The sequence below is a fragment of the Phyllostomus hastatus genome, unplaced genomic scaffold (assembly GCF_019186645.2).
Source record: "Phyllostomus hastatus isolate PE091 unplaced genomic scaffold, TTU_PhHast_1.1 phas_contig_86, whole genome shotgun sequence".
Classification (NCBI taxonomy): Eukaryota; Metazoa; Chordata; class Mammalia; order Chiroptera; family Phyllostomidae; genus Phyllostomus; species Phyllostomus hastatus.
In genome coordinates this window covers 94,021,662-94,042,538 of record NW_025333977.1, presented here as the reverse complement: position 1 = coordinate 94,042,538, position 20,877 = coordinate 94,021,662, and the positions used below count along the sequence as shown (strand labels likewise).

The window sequence follows — 20,877 nt, the reverse complement described above, 5'->3', positions numbered from 1 at the left end:
TTACTGAGTTTGATTTGCTAAAATTCTGTCAAGAACTTTTGTGACTATGTTCATGAGAGAACTTATTTGTAGTTTTTTTGTATTTTTGTTTGTTTTCCTTCTAAATCTTTGTCTGGTTTTGGTATTGGGTTAATGTGGCCTCACAATAAATTGGGAAGTGTTTCCTCTTGTTATGTTTTCTGGAAGAGTTTGTGCAGAATTGACATTATTTCTTCCTTAATATTTGATGACATTCACCAGTGAATCTACCTAGGCCTAGAGTTTTCTTTGTGAGACATTATAAAATACAAATTCAATTTCATTAATGTATATAGGACTACTCAGGTATCTGTCTCTAATTTAGTGAGTGAGCTTTGGTAGGTTGTATCTTTGTAAGGATTTGTCCACTTCACCTGAGGGGCTGAATATATCAACTTAAATTTGCTTATTGTATTTCCTTGTAATTCCTTGTAGTATCTGTACTGATGTCACCTCTCAATCCTGTTATATAGTAATTTGTGGCTTCTTTTTTTCTGACACTTTGGCTCTAGAGGCCTGTCAGTTTTATTAATTTAAAAGCTTTTGGTTTCATTGATTTTTCTTCTGTTTTCTACATCATTGATTGATTTCTATCTTTTCTTTTTCCCTCTTTGTAGTTGGGTTTAATTTTATTTTGTTATTCTGTGTGGGTCCTTTTTTATTTAATACAGAAACTTAAGGATTAGTTGAGACCATTTTTTTCTAATATAGGCATTTAGTTCTATACTTTCTCTGTAAGTACTGCTTTAGTTCTGTACCACAGTTTTTTTGTAGCTGCAAGAGAAACTGATAAATGGGTTATTTTAGCTTGACATGTTTTCTTTTATATACATTATTAGGATTCTGTAAGGAATCAGGAGAATGGATAATTGGTTAGGAAGCCAACAGTGTCTACCATGGTGACAATCTTTAAAATCAAGCTATGTGCTGTGTTCAGTGTCATTGTTACAAACCTGCAGTCCACCTAAGCCATTGCAGGTCACATGTTTGTGCTCTGTGTGTGCGTGTGATATAAATTAACCTTTATTTCTTGCTGTAGTGTTGGCAGATAGTGAAAGCCAAAATGAGATTCTTTTAGTGTTTCTGTTGTTAATTTTTGTTAGCAACTCATACATTTTTTACCTTTTTATTTTGGAAAATTTTAGAGATATTCAAAACTACAAGGAATTTATTGATCCTCTATGTATCCATTAACTCATTTTAGTAATTATCAGCAAGTGGCCAGTGTTGTTTTACCTCTATTCCATCTTGTTCACATTATTTTGCAGCAAATCTCAAAATTTGTTGTGTCACTCATTATACTTTGGCATGTATCTTTAAAAGACAAAGCGTCTTTTTTTTTTTTTTTTTCAGAACTTCAAGTAAAAGTTTTATTTATTTTTAATTATTAAATTTATTGAGATGACATTGGTTAATATAGGTTTCAGGCATACAGTTCTATAATACATGGTCTTTATATTGTGTTCACCACCCCAAGTCTCTTTCCATCACTATTTATCCCCCGTTTACCCTCTTCTACCTCACCCTATCCTATTTTCTCCCTGGTAATCACCATACTGTTGTCTGTATCTATGAGTTTGTTGTTGTTGTTGTTGTTTTGCCTAATCTCTTTACCTTTTTTGCAAAACTCCCAAGCCCCCTCTCCTCTGACAGCTGTCAGCCTGTTCTCTGTAGACAAAGACTCGTTAAGTTTCTTACTATTTTTTCCTCCCCTGGGGACAGGCTTATTGATTTTTAGAGAGAAGAGAAGGGAGGGAGAAAGAGGATGAGAACAAAACGTGAGAAAGAAGCATCAGTTGGTTGCCTCTTGTACGTGCCCAGACTGGGAATCAAACCCACAACCTTTCGATTCATGGGACAACGGTCCAACCAACTGAGCTACACCAGCTAGGGCAAGGCTCTTTTTTAAAACACAATTGCAATACCATTAACATACCCTTTAAAAATTAATAGTAATTGTTTAATGTCATGAGAAATCTAGTGTTTTTGGTTATCTTACAGATGTTTTTTTGTTTGGTTTTGTTTGACTTAGACTCTAAATTTCCACTCAAACAGTGCTTCTTTTTAAGTTTAGTTTTTATTTTATTATTTTTCAATTTTAAAATTATAGTTGACATGTGTTACTAGTTTCAGGTTTACAATATACTAATTTAACATTTATATACATTATGAAGTGATCACCACAGTAAATCTAGTAACTGTCACCATGTACAGTTATTACAATATTCCTGATTGTATTCCCTATGCTATATATCACATACCTATGACTTCCTTTATAAGTGGGAGTTTGTTACTTCTTAATTTTTGCCCAGCACTTTACCCAATTCCCCTCTGGCAGCTGTCAGTTTGTTCTCTGTATGTGTGAATTTGTGTCTACGATTCCACATATAAGTGAAATCATATGCCATTTGTCTTATACTGACTTATTTTACTCAGCATAATACTTTCTGGGTCCATCCATTCACAGAAAAAACCCAGGTTTTATTCTTTGTTATGGCTAAGTATTCCATTGTGTGTATATACCACAGTTTCTTTATCCATTCATCTATTGGTGGACACATAGGTTGCTTCATATCTTGGCTATTATAAGCAATGCTATAGTGAATATAGGGTGCATATATCTTTTCAAATTAGTGTTTTTCTTTTTTCTTTTTGGATGAATACCCAGAAGTTGAGTTGCTGGATCACATAGTAGTTCTATTTTTAATTTTTTTAACAAACTGCCAGACTGTTTTTCACAGTAGTTGCACTAGTTCATAATACTGCCAACAGGCACCAAGGTTCCCTTTTCTCCACATCCTTCCCAACACTTGTTCTTTATTGTCTTTTTGATGAAGCCATTCTGACAGGTGTGAGTTGGTATCTCTGTGGTTTCAATTTGTAATTCGATGATTAGTGATGCTGAGCATCTTTTTTTGTTTGTTGGCTATCTGTGTGTCTTCTCTGGAGAGATGTCTGCCTATTCAGGTCTTTTGCTCATTTTTTAATTGGATTATTTGTATTTTTGATGTTGAGTTGTATGTGAGTTCTTCATATATTTTGGATATTACCCCTTATTAAATGTATCAGGTCCTATGTTTAAGTTTTTAGTCCATTTTGAGTTTATTGTTGTACATGGTGCAAGAAAGTAATGTAGTTTTGTTTTCTTGCATGTGGATATCCAATTTTCCCCACACCATTTATTGAAGAGACTGTCTTTTCCCCACTAGTATATTCTTACCTCCGTTGTTATAGTTTAATTGACTATATAGGCATGGGTTTATTTCTGGGATTTCAATTCTGTTCCATTGTTCTGTGTGTCTGTTTTTATGCCAGTACATACTGTTTAATTACTATAGCTTTGTAAAACAGTTTGAAATCAGGGAGTGTGACACTTTCAGTTTTGTTCTTCATTTTCAAGATTGCTTTGGCAAACAGCCCATATATTGTGATTGATAAGTCTAGTGAAATCTGTGACATTAGAACTTTATCAAAAGGGCCCTGGCTGGTGTGGCTTAGTGGATTCAGTGCCAGCCTGCAAACCAAAGGGTCGCTGCTTCAATTTCCAGTCTGGGTTGCACATGCCTGGGTTGCAGGCCAGGTCCCTAGTGGGGGGCACACGAGAAGCAACCACACATTGGTGTTTTTCTCCCTCTCTTCTCCCTCCCTTCCCCTCTATCTAAAAATAAATAAGTAAAATATTTTTTTAAAGAACTTTATCAAAAGAGAAACTATTAAATTTGCCTTTCTCATGATCACAATGAAAATCTTACTGTAATTAAGCTTGGACAAATACAGTCATTGTTTTTCCAAATTTATTATATGGTGTTTTGAAAGAGATCTGTTAGAATTTTTTTTGCAAAATTACAATTAATGAGTTATTTATTGATCTATGTGTCAAACAGTGCTAATTAAAGAATATAACAGTGAGGAAGGTAGACATGCCTCTTTCTATGGTCATTTTAAAGGCTAATGTTTTAGTTTTATATTTAAAACCTTAGCCCTAGCTGATGTGGCTCAGTGGATGGAATGCCAGCTTGTGAATCCAAAGGTTGCTGGTTCTATTCCCAGTCAGGGCACACACCTGGGTTGAAGGCCAGGTTCCTAGTTTGGGGAATGTGAGAGGCCAACCGATCTATCGATGTATCTCTCACACATCAGTGTTTCTCTCCCTGTCTTTCTCCTTCTGTTCCCCTCTCTAAAATAAATAAAATCTTGACAAAATTAAAATAAAACCTTAATTCTTATCTTTTTCTATGCAGGCACTAAATTGTTTTCTTAATTTTACTCATTTTGATGCAGAAAACTCCCCCATGTTTGCAACATCATTATGCTGGGTGGTATGACAGTTTTTATTTTTGTTTTTAAACTATCCATTCCAATTTGGCTGTGTAAAACAAAGTCATTGCCCTCAGCTAGCTGAAAATTTAGTAGAAGAGATAACATTTAGTAGAAAATAATACTGGCAAGCTGACTGTCATATTTCTTATGCCCTGTTTGACTTGGCTATCTATTTTTTGGTTTAACTATTTTCTTTTTCTTTCTACCCATGTTTTATGACTGCGTCTTGCAGGAGAGCCTTATAGATGCAAGTGAAGATAGCCAGCTGGAAGCTGCCATCAGAGCCTCCTTGCAAGAGACACATTTTGATTCATCACAGGCAAAACAGGATAGCCGCTCAGATGAAGAATCTGAATCTGAACTTTTTTCTGGTAGTGAGGAATTCATATCTGTTTGTGGCTCTGATGAAGAGGAGGAAATAGAGAATCTTGCCAAGTCTAGAAAGTCTCCCCACAAAGATTTGGGGCATAGAAAAGAGGAGAACAGAAGGCTGCTGACTGAGCCCCCAGCCAGAACTGAGCCTGGAACAACCACAAACCACCAAGGATTACCAGCCATGGATTCAGAAATATTGGAGATGTCACCTGAAAAATCAGATGGAATTGTAGAGGGGACAGATATGAATGGTGAGTTATGTTCTAGACTTACTTTACTTGAAACTTGAATATTACTGAAGGGATGTATTTATTTGTTTAAATTAGTCCTTTATCCTAAGTCTCTTTTTTTGTTTGTTTTGTTTTGTTTTGTTACCCTAGGACCAAAAGCACAGCTGATGTTGCGGTATCCAGATGGAAAAAGGGAACAGATCACTCTTCCAGAGCAAGCTAAATTGCTAGTAAGTATATCTAATTGGAAATGCTTGCTTGAAGGAGCGAAACTAATTAATTGGTATAATTGGCTTGATTCATTGAAATAAGTATTAGGCATTCATTCTGGCCTTTAACTGGGAGGTTAATTTTAATTTTAATTAATATATTTCCTTCCTGAATTATCTTAGTCAAGTCACATGGGGTCTGTTCCAATCAGGGCTTTTTTATTTCATGGCTGCATTTCATTTAACAACTGAAATTCTTAACCAGAAATGGGGAGTGAAGGCTATAGTGGGGCTTCTGACTTCCCTGGTAACTGGAACTGCAAAATGGTTACGAACCAATAAAAATCTGTGTTTTTCTGTCATGGGGTTTGTTTAGTTTCCCTCTTGTAATTCTCTGCTTCACACCAGTTTTCTTTCGTTATACTGGTGGCTTTTGTTTGTTCATCATCATAGTGATGCTGAGGACCTTTCCCTCTAAAGTCTACAGCTGATTGGGCCTTTCCTTTGTCTTTTTGAACTCTTAGAAAAGAGAATGATTCTAACTTAGTTTAGCCTATAAATGAATTCCCCTTGGGTCAGGTGTTTATACGTGGCCATTTTCTCTGGCTAGAGAGTCTGATTTTTGAAGTGAGATCTGGCTGCTGGTGCTGATACCCAAACTATCTCCCAAGTCTAGTGTTTGGAAGGGAATGTGAGATGAGACAATGGATGGAGCAAATACAGACCACTTTTTTGAGAAGTTTGGTTGTGAAGCTAGAGGTGGGTGAGAAGTAATCAGAGGGAGAAAAGTGATTGAAGGAGAGACTGATCATGTTTAAGTCTGATGGGAAGGCTTGCAGAGAGGGAGACATTGAAGATACCTATAGAAGCAGAGACGTTCTGTAGTAGCATGGTTTCTGAGAAGGCAAGAAGGGATTTAGTGCACAGATGGCAAAATTGGCTATAGGTAGAATGAAAGAAGGGAAAACTGATCAGATGTTTCAAATCGAGGACAATAATTTTATAAATAGATAGTGCGTTTGATTATTGAGGAAACAGTAATAACCCTGTATATTTCCGTGACACTTAATGGCCCTAAATTATTGGATACAGGTGTATTTATTATCTCCCCATCCCAAGGGTTATGTTGGCCCTTCCAAAAGGGTAAGCTTTGGTTATCTGAAAGAGTAATTTCATTATCTTATCTAATATGATTAAGATGAATATTTATATATGTAATTTTTTAATATGCTTTTTCTGTTTCCATCTAACAGCCTTGACTTTCTTTTGTTTTTCATAGGCTTTGGTGAAGCATGTCCAGTCTAAAGGATATCCAAATGAACGTTTCGAACTCCTCACCAACTTCCCTCGAAGGAAACTCTCTCATCTGGACTATGACATTACATTACAAGAGGCAGGCCTTTGTCCTCAAGAGACTGTCTTTGTACAGGAAAGAAATTAACATCATGGCCTGACCTCTCTCAGCTTACCCCTTTTTTCCCTTTTCCTGTGAGATACCAAGTCACTGAGTATGCGTTTTGGCTCATAGGACCATAGAGCCACAGTTGGGCAAGCAAGTCACCTGCCTTCTCTTTTATTCCTTGCTCTCTCCTATAATCAGTCTCTTTCACCTTCTACCACCTTTTTTTCTCTCCTCTCCCATTTTTGTCTTTTTCCTATTTTTCTTTGTTTTGTTTGTTTGTTTTTCTTTCTTTCTTATGTAATCTGGTGACCAAATGGAAATGTAAGGATAAGACCTCCCAGTACTGGCAGCAGGAAATATGTGTTCCAATAAGTGGTCTCTTGCACGGCACTTTTAGGGGATCAAATGATAATGTTAATCCTCAGACTTCTTTGGTAAAGGAAAGGCTAGATTCAGAATAAGAACAACCTCTGTTTTTTGTAAGCCCCATTTTTAGTAGGGGGAAGAAATTCTTTAACATGTGTTTTGTTTTGTTTTATTGTTCTTGTAAGAAATATCATGTAACAAAATACCAGGCTTTTGTTTACATGGAAAAAGCATCCCTTATAATTATTATTCATCATATTTTTAAAAAAATTTTGAAAGGATTCCCATCCTCCCCACTAGAATTATTTCCATGAGATGTGTTATTGGCAGAATGAGTGTTAAATGTTGGGTGAGTAGTATGGAATGGCTTTTAGTATCCTAGCCTGAGACAGCTTCCTTCGTTATTACTCTATAAATTATATTGATCCTGCTAGTCCCAGAATGGATTTTTAGTGAGCATATTGTGGTAACTGGGATAGGAAGGTGCTTGCTGTTTTTGCTAGTACAGCATATTAGTTCCTTTGGCCGTTCCATTGTTTGGGTCCCCAAGTGATCTAAAAGAAGGCAGCTATTCAATAATCATGCAATACAATGGCTTGTAGTTGGAACCGCTATGGTTATGGATTGTCCTATGTGCTTTAGGCATACTTAATGTATGTCCTGGGGGTGGGGGTGGTCAAAGAAAAGTATGTAGCTGAGAGTAGCTAACCATGTTCCTTTGGTTAGAAATAATGGTTCATTTTTACCCCTGGTTGGAACAGTCTCTAAAAGGCTCTGGTGACTAAATGAGCTTAATTCCTCATGCTTTTTCTTGCAAAAGGTATCAAAACTGAAAGCCTGTCTAAGATGAAGACCTTTAAATTCAATTCATAAGATAACATTTAATAAAGGAGGTGGGGAAGATTGCCAGTAGCCTTAAGGTATGGGTTTTTTCAAATTGTAGTCAGTGAAAGCTCTTTTCAGTATTGTTTGGAAGGTGCCATCTTGAATCTATGTGACACTATTTGACTTACCAGCTTTACTGTATGCTCAGCTCTTATTGAGCTTTGAGTAGAGTCTTCTGAAGGGGTAGTGGTGATTCTGGTGGCAAAATCAGGTCTTTAATTTGCTGTAAAACGGTAATATAAAGTAGACCTATTTCATCAATTGGGGATTTAGATTGATTCAGCTACTTGAGGAACATAAATTGCTATTGCTCAGAGAACCTAAGGTTCCCATCTATTTTAAGGTCACTCAATTGGTAACTAAGGGATTTTTTAAAAAGATGCTTATATGTTGCTAGTACTCAATTAAAGAATATGGTTTCTAATGGTTGACTCTTGAGGGACTCTCCCTAAAGAACAAGTAATATTTCTCCTCAAGGAAATCATGGAAAATTCTGTTTATTCTTCAGTGAGTCCTTTTGGATTAACGTTCTTACATTTTTTCTAAGTCTGTGTAAGTGCTTATGTATAAGTATATAATTGTATAAATATTTATAAATATATTTATATAATTACAATTTCATTTATATCTTGAGTCAAAGTTCTCTCTTTAGATTGGTGATTGAGTAATATAGGCTCTTCAGGCTAACTAGCAGCTTCTGAATTATTGAGGAAATATGGTTTTCATGTTAATTCCTCAGTTGTATCTCTGAACTTGGGTAATAGACTTACTATCTAAGGAATAGAGCTGTATACTGTCGAAGATGCATTAGAGGGTAAAAAAAAATGTAGTAAACAAGGTCAGAATCTAAAATTCAGGGAGGTACAGGGTAAGAAGTGAGGCTATGCGTAGTTTTGGTGCTGTGATGGCACCCATCTCTACTCAGCAAAGTCAAGTCACAGCTAAAGCCCAAATCTGTCAAAAATGTGAAGTCTAGAACTTTCTTTATAGGACTCTGTTTTATTCTTTTACTTATTAGTGTCTCTATAAAACATGTCTAGACAACGTGAGGCAACATGTTCATTAATAATAGGATATAGTTCTTTGGATAAGCTCAGCCCTGGCATATCCATTTATGAGAAACCAAAGTGACTTTTTCAGCTATGAGATGACCAAGTATATATATGAAGTGATTTAAGTAAACATATTAAAGAGATAAAACATGAGATACTGACTCAACTTCGATACAGCTGGGGTGTTTAGAGTGCAAGAAGATGTAGAGGATTTTATTTTGAGGCAGGAGTGTAATTATCCTGGGTTTGATACAGAGGTCCATGGGAGGGAAGGATTATGGATTGTACATGGGAAAAGCGAATAAGGAATATTACTTTACTCAAGAATTTAATTCACTTAGGGAGTATATATACTTCCTCTTGTTTGTCTTATTTCCTCTGCAAATTGCTTTGCTCTTGGAAGATAAGTTTTATTGAATAGATTAAATGAGGTTAGTAAGGTAATGAAAAAATAGTTTAAAACAGTCATTCCTTGTAGGTATGGAAACAGCTTGAAAGATTATAAAAGGGAGGGAAAGAACAAGATTTTGAGAGTAAGTAACAACACAAATAAAAGAAGACAAAATGAAAACTAGTGGAGAAAAAAGCAACAGGAAACCTCTGTTGAAATTGATTTAGGAAGGAACCAGAAAAGAGAACAAAGGCTAATGAGGGAAGAACAGGGAACTAATTTTGAATAACTAGCATGTGCTAGGTACCTGACGTGCATTTTCTCCTTTAATCTTTCTTAGAACTCCACAAAATTCTTATTTTCCCCATTTTATAGATAAGAAAGAATTGAAGTTCAGAGAACTTGTTCAGGGTGTCACAGCCAGTAAGTAGCAGAATCAAAATTGGCATTTTGAGAGTCCATGTTCTTTTCACTCACATGCTGTTGTCTCCTACAGTAGGGGGATCAGCCCAAAAAGTTGTCTTCCTGTTTTTGGCTCTGTAAAGTATCATTTGGTTATGTTTCTCTAAAGCTTGTGGGATATGTGCTATGCCTATAAATTCTTATTTACAACATTATTTTGAGGGGCTAATTATTCTTTTCTTGAAATTATGGACTGATAGAAATGTGAAAGGAAAATAACTATGTGGCATTATTTGCCAAGAATAAGTAGAAAGGATAAAAATGATATCTTTCTTAAAACACTTTTCAGAACAGATACAGTTATCTTTTCTGTATCCCACCCATACCAAATTATTGAACCCTTTTATGTATATGTTTTTAAATATATAAAATTTTCTCTCCTTGACTATATAAATCAGTTATTTATTGAGTCCTTAATCAAACATCTTGAAATCTAACGTCTAGTTCCTTTCTGTGTCATCCAGTGGGAGAGACACATACACATGAGGTCGTGGGAGAACAGGTAAATGCCTAACCATTCTGGGGCTCAACTGTAATTACAATAGACACGCCGGAAGGAGAAAGACTAGTGTATACTTCTTCAGTTAGGACATTCTTCACAAAAATAGGAAGCTGAAAAGTGGCAAATACTGTAGCTCAAATTTTCTTTTGACTCACCTGTATTCTTTAGTTCCAACTTTTGTAACTACTTAGGGCATTACATTTATCAGTAAGGCATACCCAATACCCAAATAGGAAAGAATTACTGATCCCAGGACTAAAGATTTTAGCTAGCAGAAATCTCACTGGACACTTAGGAAAATACTAGAGGGAGCCACTAGCAACTGAAAAGTGAAGGAAAGATTTAATTTCTCTACCCAAGTACAAATTAAATGTATATTATATATGATATTCAGAAGGGGCACTGTGTAGGTATAAGCAGACTTGGGTAACAGCTCTGCTACTAGTTAACAGTGAACTGGACTAGATCAAAAGTTCTGTTTGTTCAAGTAAAAGGACTTGTGATTTTAAAATTTGGCAGGCGTGGGGAACTGTGAAATAAGAATTAATATCATTAATTTTATAGATGGAGAAAATGTAAATGTGCATATGGAATTGCAGACCCCATGTAGAACCCACAAATTGTAGACTTCTGAATTAAATTATCTCTGAGGCCCATTCCACTCAAATTTGATGTTTCTAGTCTCTCTTCTTTATTATATATTATCTCTAAGCTAATTAAAAGTGTGCTTCCTGATCAGTTCCTTTGCTTTTTCTCTGTCCAGGTTTCATTTGCCCAGTAACTAACCTCACTTGACTGAAGTCTCCAAAAAAGAAAGGATAATATTTACAGATCTTTTAAACACAATTCATTAATTTAAAAAACTTAATGTAGTATTCCTAATCATTGTTGAGGATGAATAAAATGTAATTAAGGAGAACCAAATATTTTACTGACACCAGAGTTAAATTTTATTTTACCTGTGTGCTTAAACAAAGCACTGTACTGAGCAATTGTTAGGAAATTGATTTGTGTGACTTGTAAAATTTACTTACTTTTGGCAGAAATGACTTTGTTTGGCAGAAACAAAGTCAGTTAAGCTGATTTTTAAAAATACTTCTTATAGAGTGTTGTCCATTATATCAATCTCTCTTTCTCACCCTCCTTATTATTTAACTGGTTAATAGTAAATCATAGGATGCAGATTGATGAATAACTAATGTTGTAAAAGTAAATAAGAGTGAAAGAATCAACCCTCTGATGAACATGGCAATTTTCCAAAACTATAAGCCTTGATGAAAAGGCTACTTAAAGACAGCTATGTACTATGAATATTCAACTTTATTGATTTGCCTTGCTTAGCACTTCAGTTATTGTCTTGCCATAAAACTTAATTACACTGTACACATTTTAGAATAGTGGCAAGAATGTTCTTTTGTACTGCAAATAACCAACAGAGAATAACAAGCTAATATGTTGATTTCTCCTGTTATGAGAAATTTGGTATTTTTAATGATGTTTATTTTGGTCTTTGACTCATCTGTGTGTCAGTCCTGCTAGAGAGGCAGCTTAGAATCAAAGAGTATTTTTCATAGAGATATGACCTTGGTAGTTTTCCCATTGAGGTGAACTTGTGGTTCCAGTTATTGGACATAATGATATGGGACCCTTAATAGAAAATCTTTTAATCTATTCTTTGAAAATGAGTCATAGTTTTAATGAAATTGGCTATATTTAAGAAATTCATTTCTAAGTTTTAATATGTAACATTTAAAATTTTTTTTTAAATGAATATACAAAGGAAGAATTTGAGGCAAACATAATTTTTATAGCTCATTTTCTCTCTACTTAGGAGTTCTTTTATTCCAAATATAGAATGGCTAGCTCCATGAATCCCCTACCCCATTTTTGGCCTACAGAGAGCTCTCGTACTGCTTAGGACCTCAGTCATTTTCATAAACCTGATTTTTGGTACAGGCCTTTCTTTGCCATATGATCTGAAAGTAGAGTTGGATAATCCAATATAAACTACACTAATCAAACAATTTAGCATTTCTGTAAAATATTTTAAAAAGATAACCACATTTACTTGCAGGATTAGAGATACAAATACTAATGGTAGTATTTTGCCTAAGAACAGTCATATATTAATCTAGTAATATGGGAAGTTGCCTGTACTTAATTCTTTTGCAACAGAGAGCAAGGTTTTGTTGTTTGCTTAATGATATTTCCTCTGCAGAGATCGAAATGCCCTAAGATTTTTATATCCCTTATATGGTCACTTAGGTTTTCAAATAATAGTCAAGCGAAGCTGAAGTGAACATTAAAATTTTATCTTCATTAAAAGTAGTTATTAATGTAACTGAGCTATCATGAATCATTCATTTATTAGAGGTGGTAAATGGAGACATTTCAAATCATTAGATAAATCCTGACCTGAAATTGAATTATCCCTTCCTTAAAATCTTTTTGTTTGCTTTATTAAAATAGATTCAGTATGGGCATCTTGACTGATAAGGGAGAGATTCTTGATCTGGAACCATTCCCTGCCATTCTGCTTTTTTTCCCTGTCACAGATGCTGGCTTTAGAGTATGTGTCACCAGGATCTATTTCAAGTTAATGACATTGAAATGTTGGTGCTCGGTTGGATATGTTGCTGTTTAACAAAATCGTTTTATAGTATGTTTTCTCAAAGCTTCTGTGTTCTTAATAATGGAAACTATCAATAAATTAAATGGTGTGATTCAAAACATAAATAGGTTTTTGACACTAATTACATGCTTTTACCACTTTGATAATTTGTTTCCCTGTAAGTTAAACCTCACATGGAGTGACCACTGCCACCAGAAAATCTCATTTTACCTACTGATTAGAATGAAAGTAGTGTGTGACCTCCACTTTTTAGTTAATGAGTAGTGACCTTATAGTAGGAGCCATTTATCTTACCCATTTTGGGACTTGGGCCTTGTTGCTTTCCTGGGTTTGTCCCTTTGGTTGGGAGAGGCAATTTAAAATCCTGCTGGGAAGCAGTAAGTCTGTGCGATGACCTGCTAGTCTTAGGTTTAGAGAGATGAGCACCAGTTTATGCTAACATGATTCTTAGACTTCGAGGAGTTTCCATCCAAGCTTTGGTATGAATCTGTTAGACAAAATTTTATTTACTCGTGTAAGAATCTTAGGATGGTTTTCCTTTTGATTGATTGTTAACAATTTTTAAGCATCTGGTTTTTGTTTTTGTTTTTTTACCCTTTAGGAAACAAAAGTCTGTTTTTGAGGAGGTATTGACTGTTCCATGGAAACTCAGGAGTGTTTGTAGGCTCTGTGCATGCTTTGTATGAGTTCAGTTTGAACAATGCATTTTAAATCATCTGGGGTGTCTGATTCTGGCATGACTTCACTAGTTGTGTTTTTTAAACATTTTTCAAACCTCACTTCCCATCTTACTGAGAAAGGTTAATCAAGGAATGAAATTTATTTGGGGATAGGGATGGGGGTGGGTTGGGACTTGAGTGAAGTCAGCTTGGGGTATTTGCTTTAAAGTGTTTCTCAAGCAGTTCCTAACAGTATTTAAAGATTCCCTGGGATGTTTGTGTACTCAACTCATTCTGGACAAAGTGGTGGTCTTAGTGAGTTTTGCATTCTGAATGCAGAACGGCTCTAAATTAATCTGTAGCATAACTTTGTTAATTGAATCCAATAAGATAATGGACAGAGATAGTGCTATTGTAGTGTTTCTGGCAAGTGCTCCCTAAAATGCACATGTAGTTCTCAGTTTTCTGGGCTTTTAATCCCACGCTGCTAGGAGATACCATTTATTTCTGCAGCTCTTCTCAAAAATGGGAAGAAGGCTTTGGGACCAGTGAGTAAGGGGCTGGATCATTCACTAATTTTTTTGTTCAAGACAAACTAGAGACCCTCCTGTATATCTAGTAAGTGATAATAAGGGTGCTAGGGAAAGCCTTAAATTTGAAGACACACAGAGGAGGCCATAGAAAATCTAAACTTGTAGGAGGAGAAAAACATGCCATGAAATAATGCAGAGCTGTAGCTGCTGGCTAAGACTCAATGGAACGTCCACTTGCTCTAAAACCAGGGAAATCTTAGATAACTGGGTGGGATATATCTATAGATACACATAGTCTATAGGTGAATCTCTAAAATAAGGATCTTTCTCTTGGTTGGTGATCCTCTGGTTTTGGCTGCACCAAATTGCGAATATCCTTGCTGTGTTGTAACCAGTTGCTTTATATTGATACTGCAACTTGACCTGGAGAGGGGGTGGGACAAATGGGGTGGGGGAAGGAGGGGAATGGGACGCTAAATCTTTTGAAGACATCAGCTCACTGTGCTGAGAGAGGGACCAAACTCAAGGAAACCTATGATCTATAAATTCAACTGCTGCATTTTTTATAAATACATGTAAATTTCCTGTTGTAATATTTGATCTTGGAAATAAAATAAAAACTTTTCAGTATTAGTTTTTTGTATTTTTGTGAGACGAATCTGGATATTTTATTAATACAAATCAGGTTTCAAAATCTTACCTCATATTCTCACGTTTAAGACAGTCGCATTGGCATAAGTTAGCTCGTAGTCCCTTTGTCAAGGGTAGTGTCTGCTAGACACTAGCTTTTCTGCTCTTAGTAGTATGTTGGACATTTATGGTAAGAGCTCTCTATAAATGTTGTTTGCATTGTCATGAAATCATTGGGTTTGCTAGCCTTGTTAGGAAAGTAAGATTCTACATTTGGACAATTCAGGTGTCTAGTTTTTCAAATCAACAATAAGGACTTGGCTCAAGGAAGTGAAGGAAAACAGTAATGATTAAAGTAGTGGGAGAAAAACCAGGAGAGGGTTAAATTGTGTAAAAGAAGTTGGGATTGGTGTCTAGCTCACAGTCCCCCCAGACCAGTTTGTGCCACTGCTCTTCCTCTGGTGGGACTTCCTCATCTCCATGCTTCAGCAACATGCCCTCGTGGGTCTTACCATCTTCTTTCAAGACCTGTCCCCTGGCCACGGGGACTGGTCATGGGGTGGTATCCTGCCTAAATTGGGCTGAGAGGGCACCCTTTCCATTCCCCCAGCAACAGAATACCTATCCTTAGCCTTAACTAGCCTCACTGTGTGCCAAATGATAGAGATGTGATGAATAAAACAGACACAGCCCCTGCCCTCTGGGAACTTTCTTTTTAGTTAGAAATACAATTAGCAAGTGAAAAAATACAGATACGATTCCAATACTGTGGGGGGAAAAAACAACACTAGGAAAGGATCCAGTAGAGAATTTTGTTTTAAATAAGATGTTAGGGAATGATATTTAGGTGGAAGCTTGAAAGATGAAAAGAAGGCCATGGTTAAGAGTAGGATAACTTCTAAACAAATGCTAAGGCTGTTGGAGCAGGAACGTTTTTGAGGTGTTTAGAGAAGGCCAGTATGATGTCTGTCACATGTAGTGAGCTAAGGGAATGGCATAAAATGAATAAAAGCCAGATTATAGAAGGCCCTTTTAGGCCCTGGTAAGGCGCTTGGTGTCAAGTGCAATGAGAAGCCACTATACGGATAGTAGATTGGAAGGGAGCAGGATTCTATTGCAGTGATCAAGGTACAAAACAACTTGCCCTGACCAGTGGCAATGGAACTGGGAAGTAGTATATAAATTAGAGATGCATTTTGAAGGTAGAATTAAAAGACTTGTTGGATTACATGTCAGGGAAGGAAGGAAGGAGACACCAAGAACGACAAGTTTTCCAGCAAGTGAATAGGTAGTGGTATCATTACTGAGGCAGGAAGACTGGTAGATCAAGCAGGGTTGGTGGGTAGAAAGCGTTCTGGCTGTGTTATACTTCCAAGTTCAGGTATAGTATGGGAAATTGGGTATGTGAATCTAAAGGAGAAGTAGATTGGAATTAGCAATTTGACAAATTGTCAGTGTTATAGATGCATTTTAGTACCATTAGAAAGAATAAGGTCACCTAGGGAGAAAAGGAAGAAGGCCCAGGTCTTGGCTAGGTAGCACAGTTGGTGAGAGCATTGATCTGATGTGCTGAGGTTGCAGGTTTAATCCCCAGTCAGAGCACAGGTAAGAAGCAACCAATGAATGCATGAATGAATGGAACAACAAATCAATGTTTTTCTCTAATCTCTCTCCCCTGCCTTTTCTCTCTCTAAAATCAATAAATTAAGACAAAAAAAAAAAAAGGGCCTGGAACTAGGCCTGGAGATTACTAACATAAAGAGGCCCAGTCAAGGAGGTGCAACCAGTGAGGTAAGAGAAACTATAGTCAGGTGTCAAAAACAGCCAAGAGCCAGAATGTTTAAAAAGGATCTAGGCCCTGGCTGGGTAGTTAAGTTGGTTAGAACATCTTCCCCACACACCAAGGTTGTGGGATTAGATCCCTGGTCAAGGCACACACAAGAGTCAACCCGTGAGCCCTGACTGGGGTGACTGCACTTTGTGTCATCCCACAAAATGAAAGGTTGCAGGTTTTGATCCTGGGTCAGGGCACATGCCTGGGTTTCAGGTTCAGTCCCTGACAGGGCACTTAGGCAACTAACTGATGTTTCTCTTTCACATTGATATTTCTCTCCCTCTCTCCCTTCCCCTCTCCAAAAATAGTCTTTTTTAAAAATCAGAACCAAGAAAAAAAAAATCAGCCAATGAATAACGTAAGTAAATGGGACAACAAATCCATGTTTCGCTTTCCCTTCTCTCAAAAATCAGTAAGTTAAAAAAAAAAAAGGATCTAGCAGCCAATTATGTCTACTGCCTGGGAGTCAAGTGAAATGGACAGTACAGTCTCCCTGAGATACAAGAAACCACTGGAGACCAAGAACATTTTCAGAGTGGTGTTGGAGACAGAAGCCTAATTTGAGTGGGTTGAAGTTTGTAATATTTTTATACTAATGAAAAGGGAAAAAAACTTCCTCTTTAATGAACTGGTATAAATGGCAGATCTTTCAACATCTCCTATCTTCCTTTTTTTCTTCTCCAGTTAAGGGGATGTGCTTTCTTGTTTAGTCAGCTGTGTCAGTTGAGGTCAGATCCCACCCACAGGGAAGCTGATTAGTTCGTCACTCCTATTTGGGGAAGATTGGCCTGATTGTCATCATCTTTTCCCTTTTCCTCCTGCCAGTGAAGTCCATTTTCTCAACTTCCTCTATTCCTTGCTCAAATCCCACATCCAGACCTCACAGTATCCCCCAGAATGGAACATCTATTTGTCCTGTTCTCCCAACCCTTTCAGCTTTGGGAAGGCTTTTACAGCATTAGGCAAATTATTTTCCCACACAGACCCATTTCTTAATTTGTGCCTTAGACTCCCACTAGCTTCTCCCTAGAAATGTCACCAACAAAATGATAACTAGTAGCTGTGTCTACAGTGGAGCCAAATTGTAAGATTACTAACACATCTGTGAAAAGGTAATGCTTTAATTCTTTCATGGTGGATACCAGGCCTCTTTTACCATTCTGGGCCTACTAGAGAGAAGTGAAGAACTGAACCTTGAGTTGGCCTTACTTAAAAAAAAAACAAAAAACACTTATTGCAATTATATAGTTTCTAAAAGAAGTGTCTTATTCAGGAGTTTAATCATTGAATTAATTGTCGCAAATTTACCATAAGGAACAAAGACCTACAGCTGTCATCACCAGCCCAAGTTTGGCACTTCAAGGGATTAAAGCCAAATTCCAACACTTTGCTCCACAAACACCATTTTAATATCCATTCAAAAGTGTCTGCTGTTAGATAAGCCACTGGATTATGAACAGAGATACCTTCTAAAAATCTGAATGATATCTGGCAGTCAACAACCATCAGATCATTCTAATTACCTAACAACAAGATGCTATAGAGGACACTGCATAAAAAAATCCTTCATTGCTAATCTGAGATTCAAGAACAGAAGGAGAGGACTACCCCACTCTAGACATCTTGTACCTTATTTAACTCTCAAAATAAATCTGTGAGGTAGGCATCATTTTATAAATGAGAAAATGAGGCTCAGAGTATTACTAACGTTCAATGAACTACCCAAGTTCACAAAGCTAATAGGTGTTCGCAGCAGGAATTGAGATCCAGGACTCAGGTGCCAAATCACCACAGTATGGCCTCCAAGAAGAAACACCTTAAGATAGTTAGAATGAGGGTCAGGGAAAAAATATCTCAACCATGAACATGCAGGACTGTGTAGAGTCACACGACAGGGTCATCTCTCCAACACTCACTGAGAGCAAGTCAAATTCCTCTGGGCTATAATCTCTTTATGGGCATAATGAAGCCAGCCTAACATTTATTTTACTTGCTTTAGGTTGGTTGTAAGGATCTAATGAAATAGCTTGTAAATGCATTTTATATGGTGTATAAGTGTTTCTTCATATCCTAAAGCTTTGTAAAGTGCTCAGCCTAGTATCTTCTATCTAAATTAAATTCTCTGGGAAGAAACAAGAATTCATTTAAGCTCTAAATGATTCCCTTTTACAGTGAAAATGAACACTGGATCCTATTTAATGAAATTACAATGGTTGTTTATCAGCTTTTGCTTCAGACAAGCATACATCTGCATACATAAAAATTTCACATGGAGAGCAGCTCATATGCAGTTTCAAAGAATGTAATAGTTATAGTTATTCCTTCCTATATATACACATATATATGCATCATCAAGGATTTTCTCAGTATCATTTATTTTCATTATTAGAAGTAAAATCTCTGTGTACAGAGACTATGTGTTACTTAATGTAGTGCATGAATTAATTTATTAATCAAGTGATTCCTGAACTGCTACCATATTCTAAGCTCCATGCTAGATTCTGAGTACACAGAGCAGAATAAGATATAGTCTCTGCCCTCAGGATCTCACATGTGTAGGGAAGAAGCACATAAATAGCACAGGTAAATCAAAATGCAGTGGGAAGTGGGCAAAGATTTTTTAAACAGGTCACAGAAAGCATTGACTATAAGGGAAAAGATAGATAACTGGAACTTAAAATCAAGAACTTCCTTTCATCAAAAGACATTAAGAGCGAAAAGGCAAACCACAGATAGGAGAAAATATTCATAACACATATATCTAACAAAGTTCTCATATTTGGAATTCTAAAAAACTCCTATAAACCAGAAAGAAAAAGACAACCAATAAAAACTAGGCAAATAACATGATCAAGCAATTCTCAAGAAAGAATCTCCAAATGACTGATAAGTGTATAAAGAGGTGCTTACTCATCTTGAAAATACAAATTAAAACCACAATGAAATACTACTAAACATCCACTGGAATGCCTACAATAAAAAATGTTGGTGAGAATGTGAAGCAACTGGAACTCTCATACACTGCTGGTGGGAATGTAAATGAGTAGGACTACTTTGGGTAAATGTTTGGCAATATCATTTGTCAAAATTAAATATATTCACCTACCCAGTGACTCGGCAATTCCACGCCTGGATATATTCCCTAGAAAAATTAGTGCATAGATGGGTCCTCCAAAAGAGGACATGTATAAAATACACGTCTCCAAAAAGACATGTATAAGAATATTCATAGCAGCATTATTTATAATAGGCAAAAATTGAAAGTAGCCTAAAATGTCCATCAACAGTAAAATAAATTGTACTATAGCCATACAATAGGCAATATCAGCAATAAAAAAGAATGAATTATGTGATGAATGAATCTCTCAGATATGATATTGAGTGAAGAAAGCCAGACACAAAAAAAGTACCCACTATGTGATTATATTTATATGAAAATCAAGAACAGCCAAATGCTAATTGATGTTAAAAGCCAAATGAAAGTCAACACTGGGGATGGAGATAATGCTGAGAGACGAACATGATAGAACCTTCTGGGGATTTGGGGGTTGTCTTATATCTTGATTTGTATGGTGGTTGCCCTGGGTGCACATGTAAAAATATCAAGTTTTATAATTAAGATTTGTTCATTTTACTGTACGTATGCATGTAATCCCTGAATTTTTTAAAAAAGTGCGATGGGAGCACAGAGAAAGGAGTGCCCGGCGCTGAGTGAAGAAATCAGGGAAGGTTTCTCTGGGATGCTTGAACTGGACCTTGAACAGGAACAGGTTGAAGTGGGTTTGCAAATCAGAGAAAGACAAATACCACATGATTTTACTCACATGTGGAATCTAACCAAACAAACAAAACAGAAACAGACTGTTTTGGAAGAGGGGTTGGGAGACTGGGTGAGAAAGGTGAAGGGATTAAGTACAAATTGGCAGTTACAAAATAGTCATAAGAATGTAAACTACAGCATAGGGAATATAGTTAATACTACTGTAATAACTATGTATGGTGGATACTAGACTTTTCAGGGGAATTACATCATAAATTACATAAATGCCTAATCACTGTATTATATACTTTAAAAAGAGAATCATAAAAATGACTATCCCTTGATCTATAATCCCATTCTTGGGAATTTGTCCTAGAGAAATAAACATAGGATAAAAGCTATATGCATTGCCTCTAATGTAGAAGAAAAACAAAACCCAGCAGCAATCTCAATGTCTAATAAAAAGGATAAATAGGCCTGATTGGATGGCTCAGCTGGTTAGAGTGTCATCCCATACACCAAAAGGTTGCAGGTTTGATTCCTGGTCAGGGCACATACCTAGGTTTCAGGTTCAATCCCTGGTCCGGGGAGTTGGGTCATGTACGGGAGGCAACTGA

General features: G+C 36.4%; 1 protein-coding gene across 1 annotated transcript in view; it reads left to right on the top strand.

Annotated features, from left to right (window-relative positions):
• Positions 1-14,666, top strand: part of UBXN7 (UBX domain protein 7) — a 58,984-nt gene extending 44,318 nt beyond the window's left edge. Inside the window, exons 9-11 of the mRNA XM_045850903.1 lie at positions 4,571-4,964; positions 5,094-5,173; positions 6,432-14,666. Coding sequence (XP_045706859.1) covers positions 4,571-4,964; positions 5,094-5,173; positions 6,432-6,593 — 636 coding nt within the window. The 3' untranslated portion in view covers positions 6,594-14,666. The remainder of the gene's footprint in view (positions 1-4,570; positions 4,965-5,093; positions 5,174-6,431) is intronic.
• Positions 14,667-20,877: the final 6,211 nt, after the last annotated feature.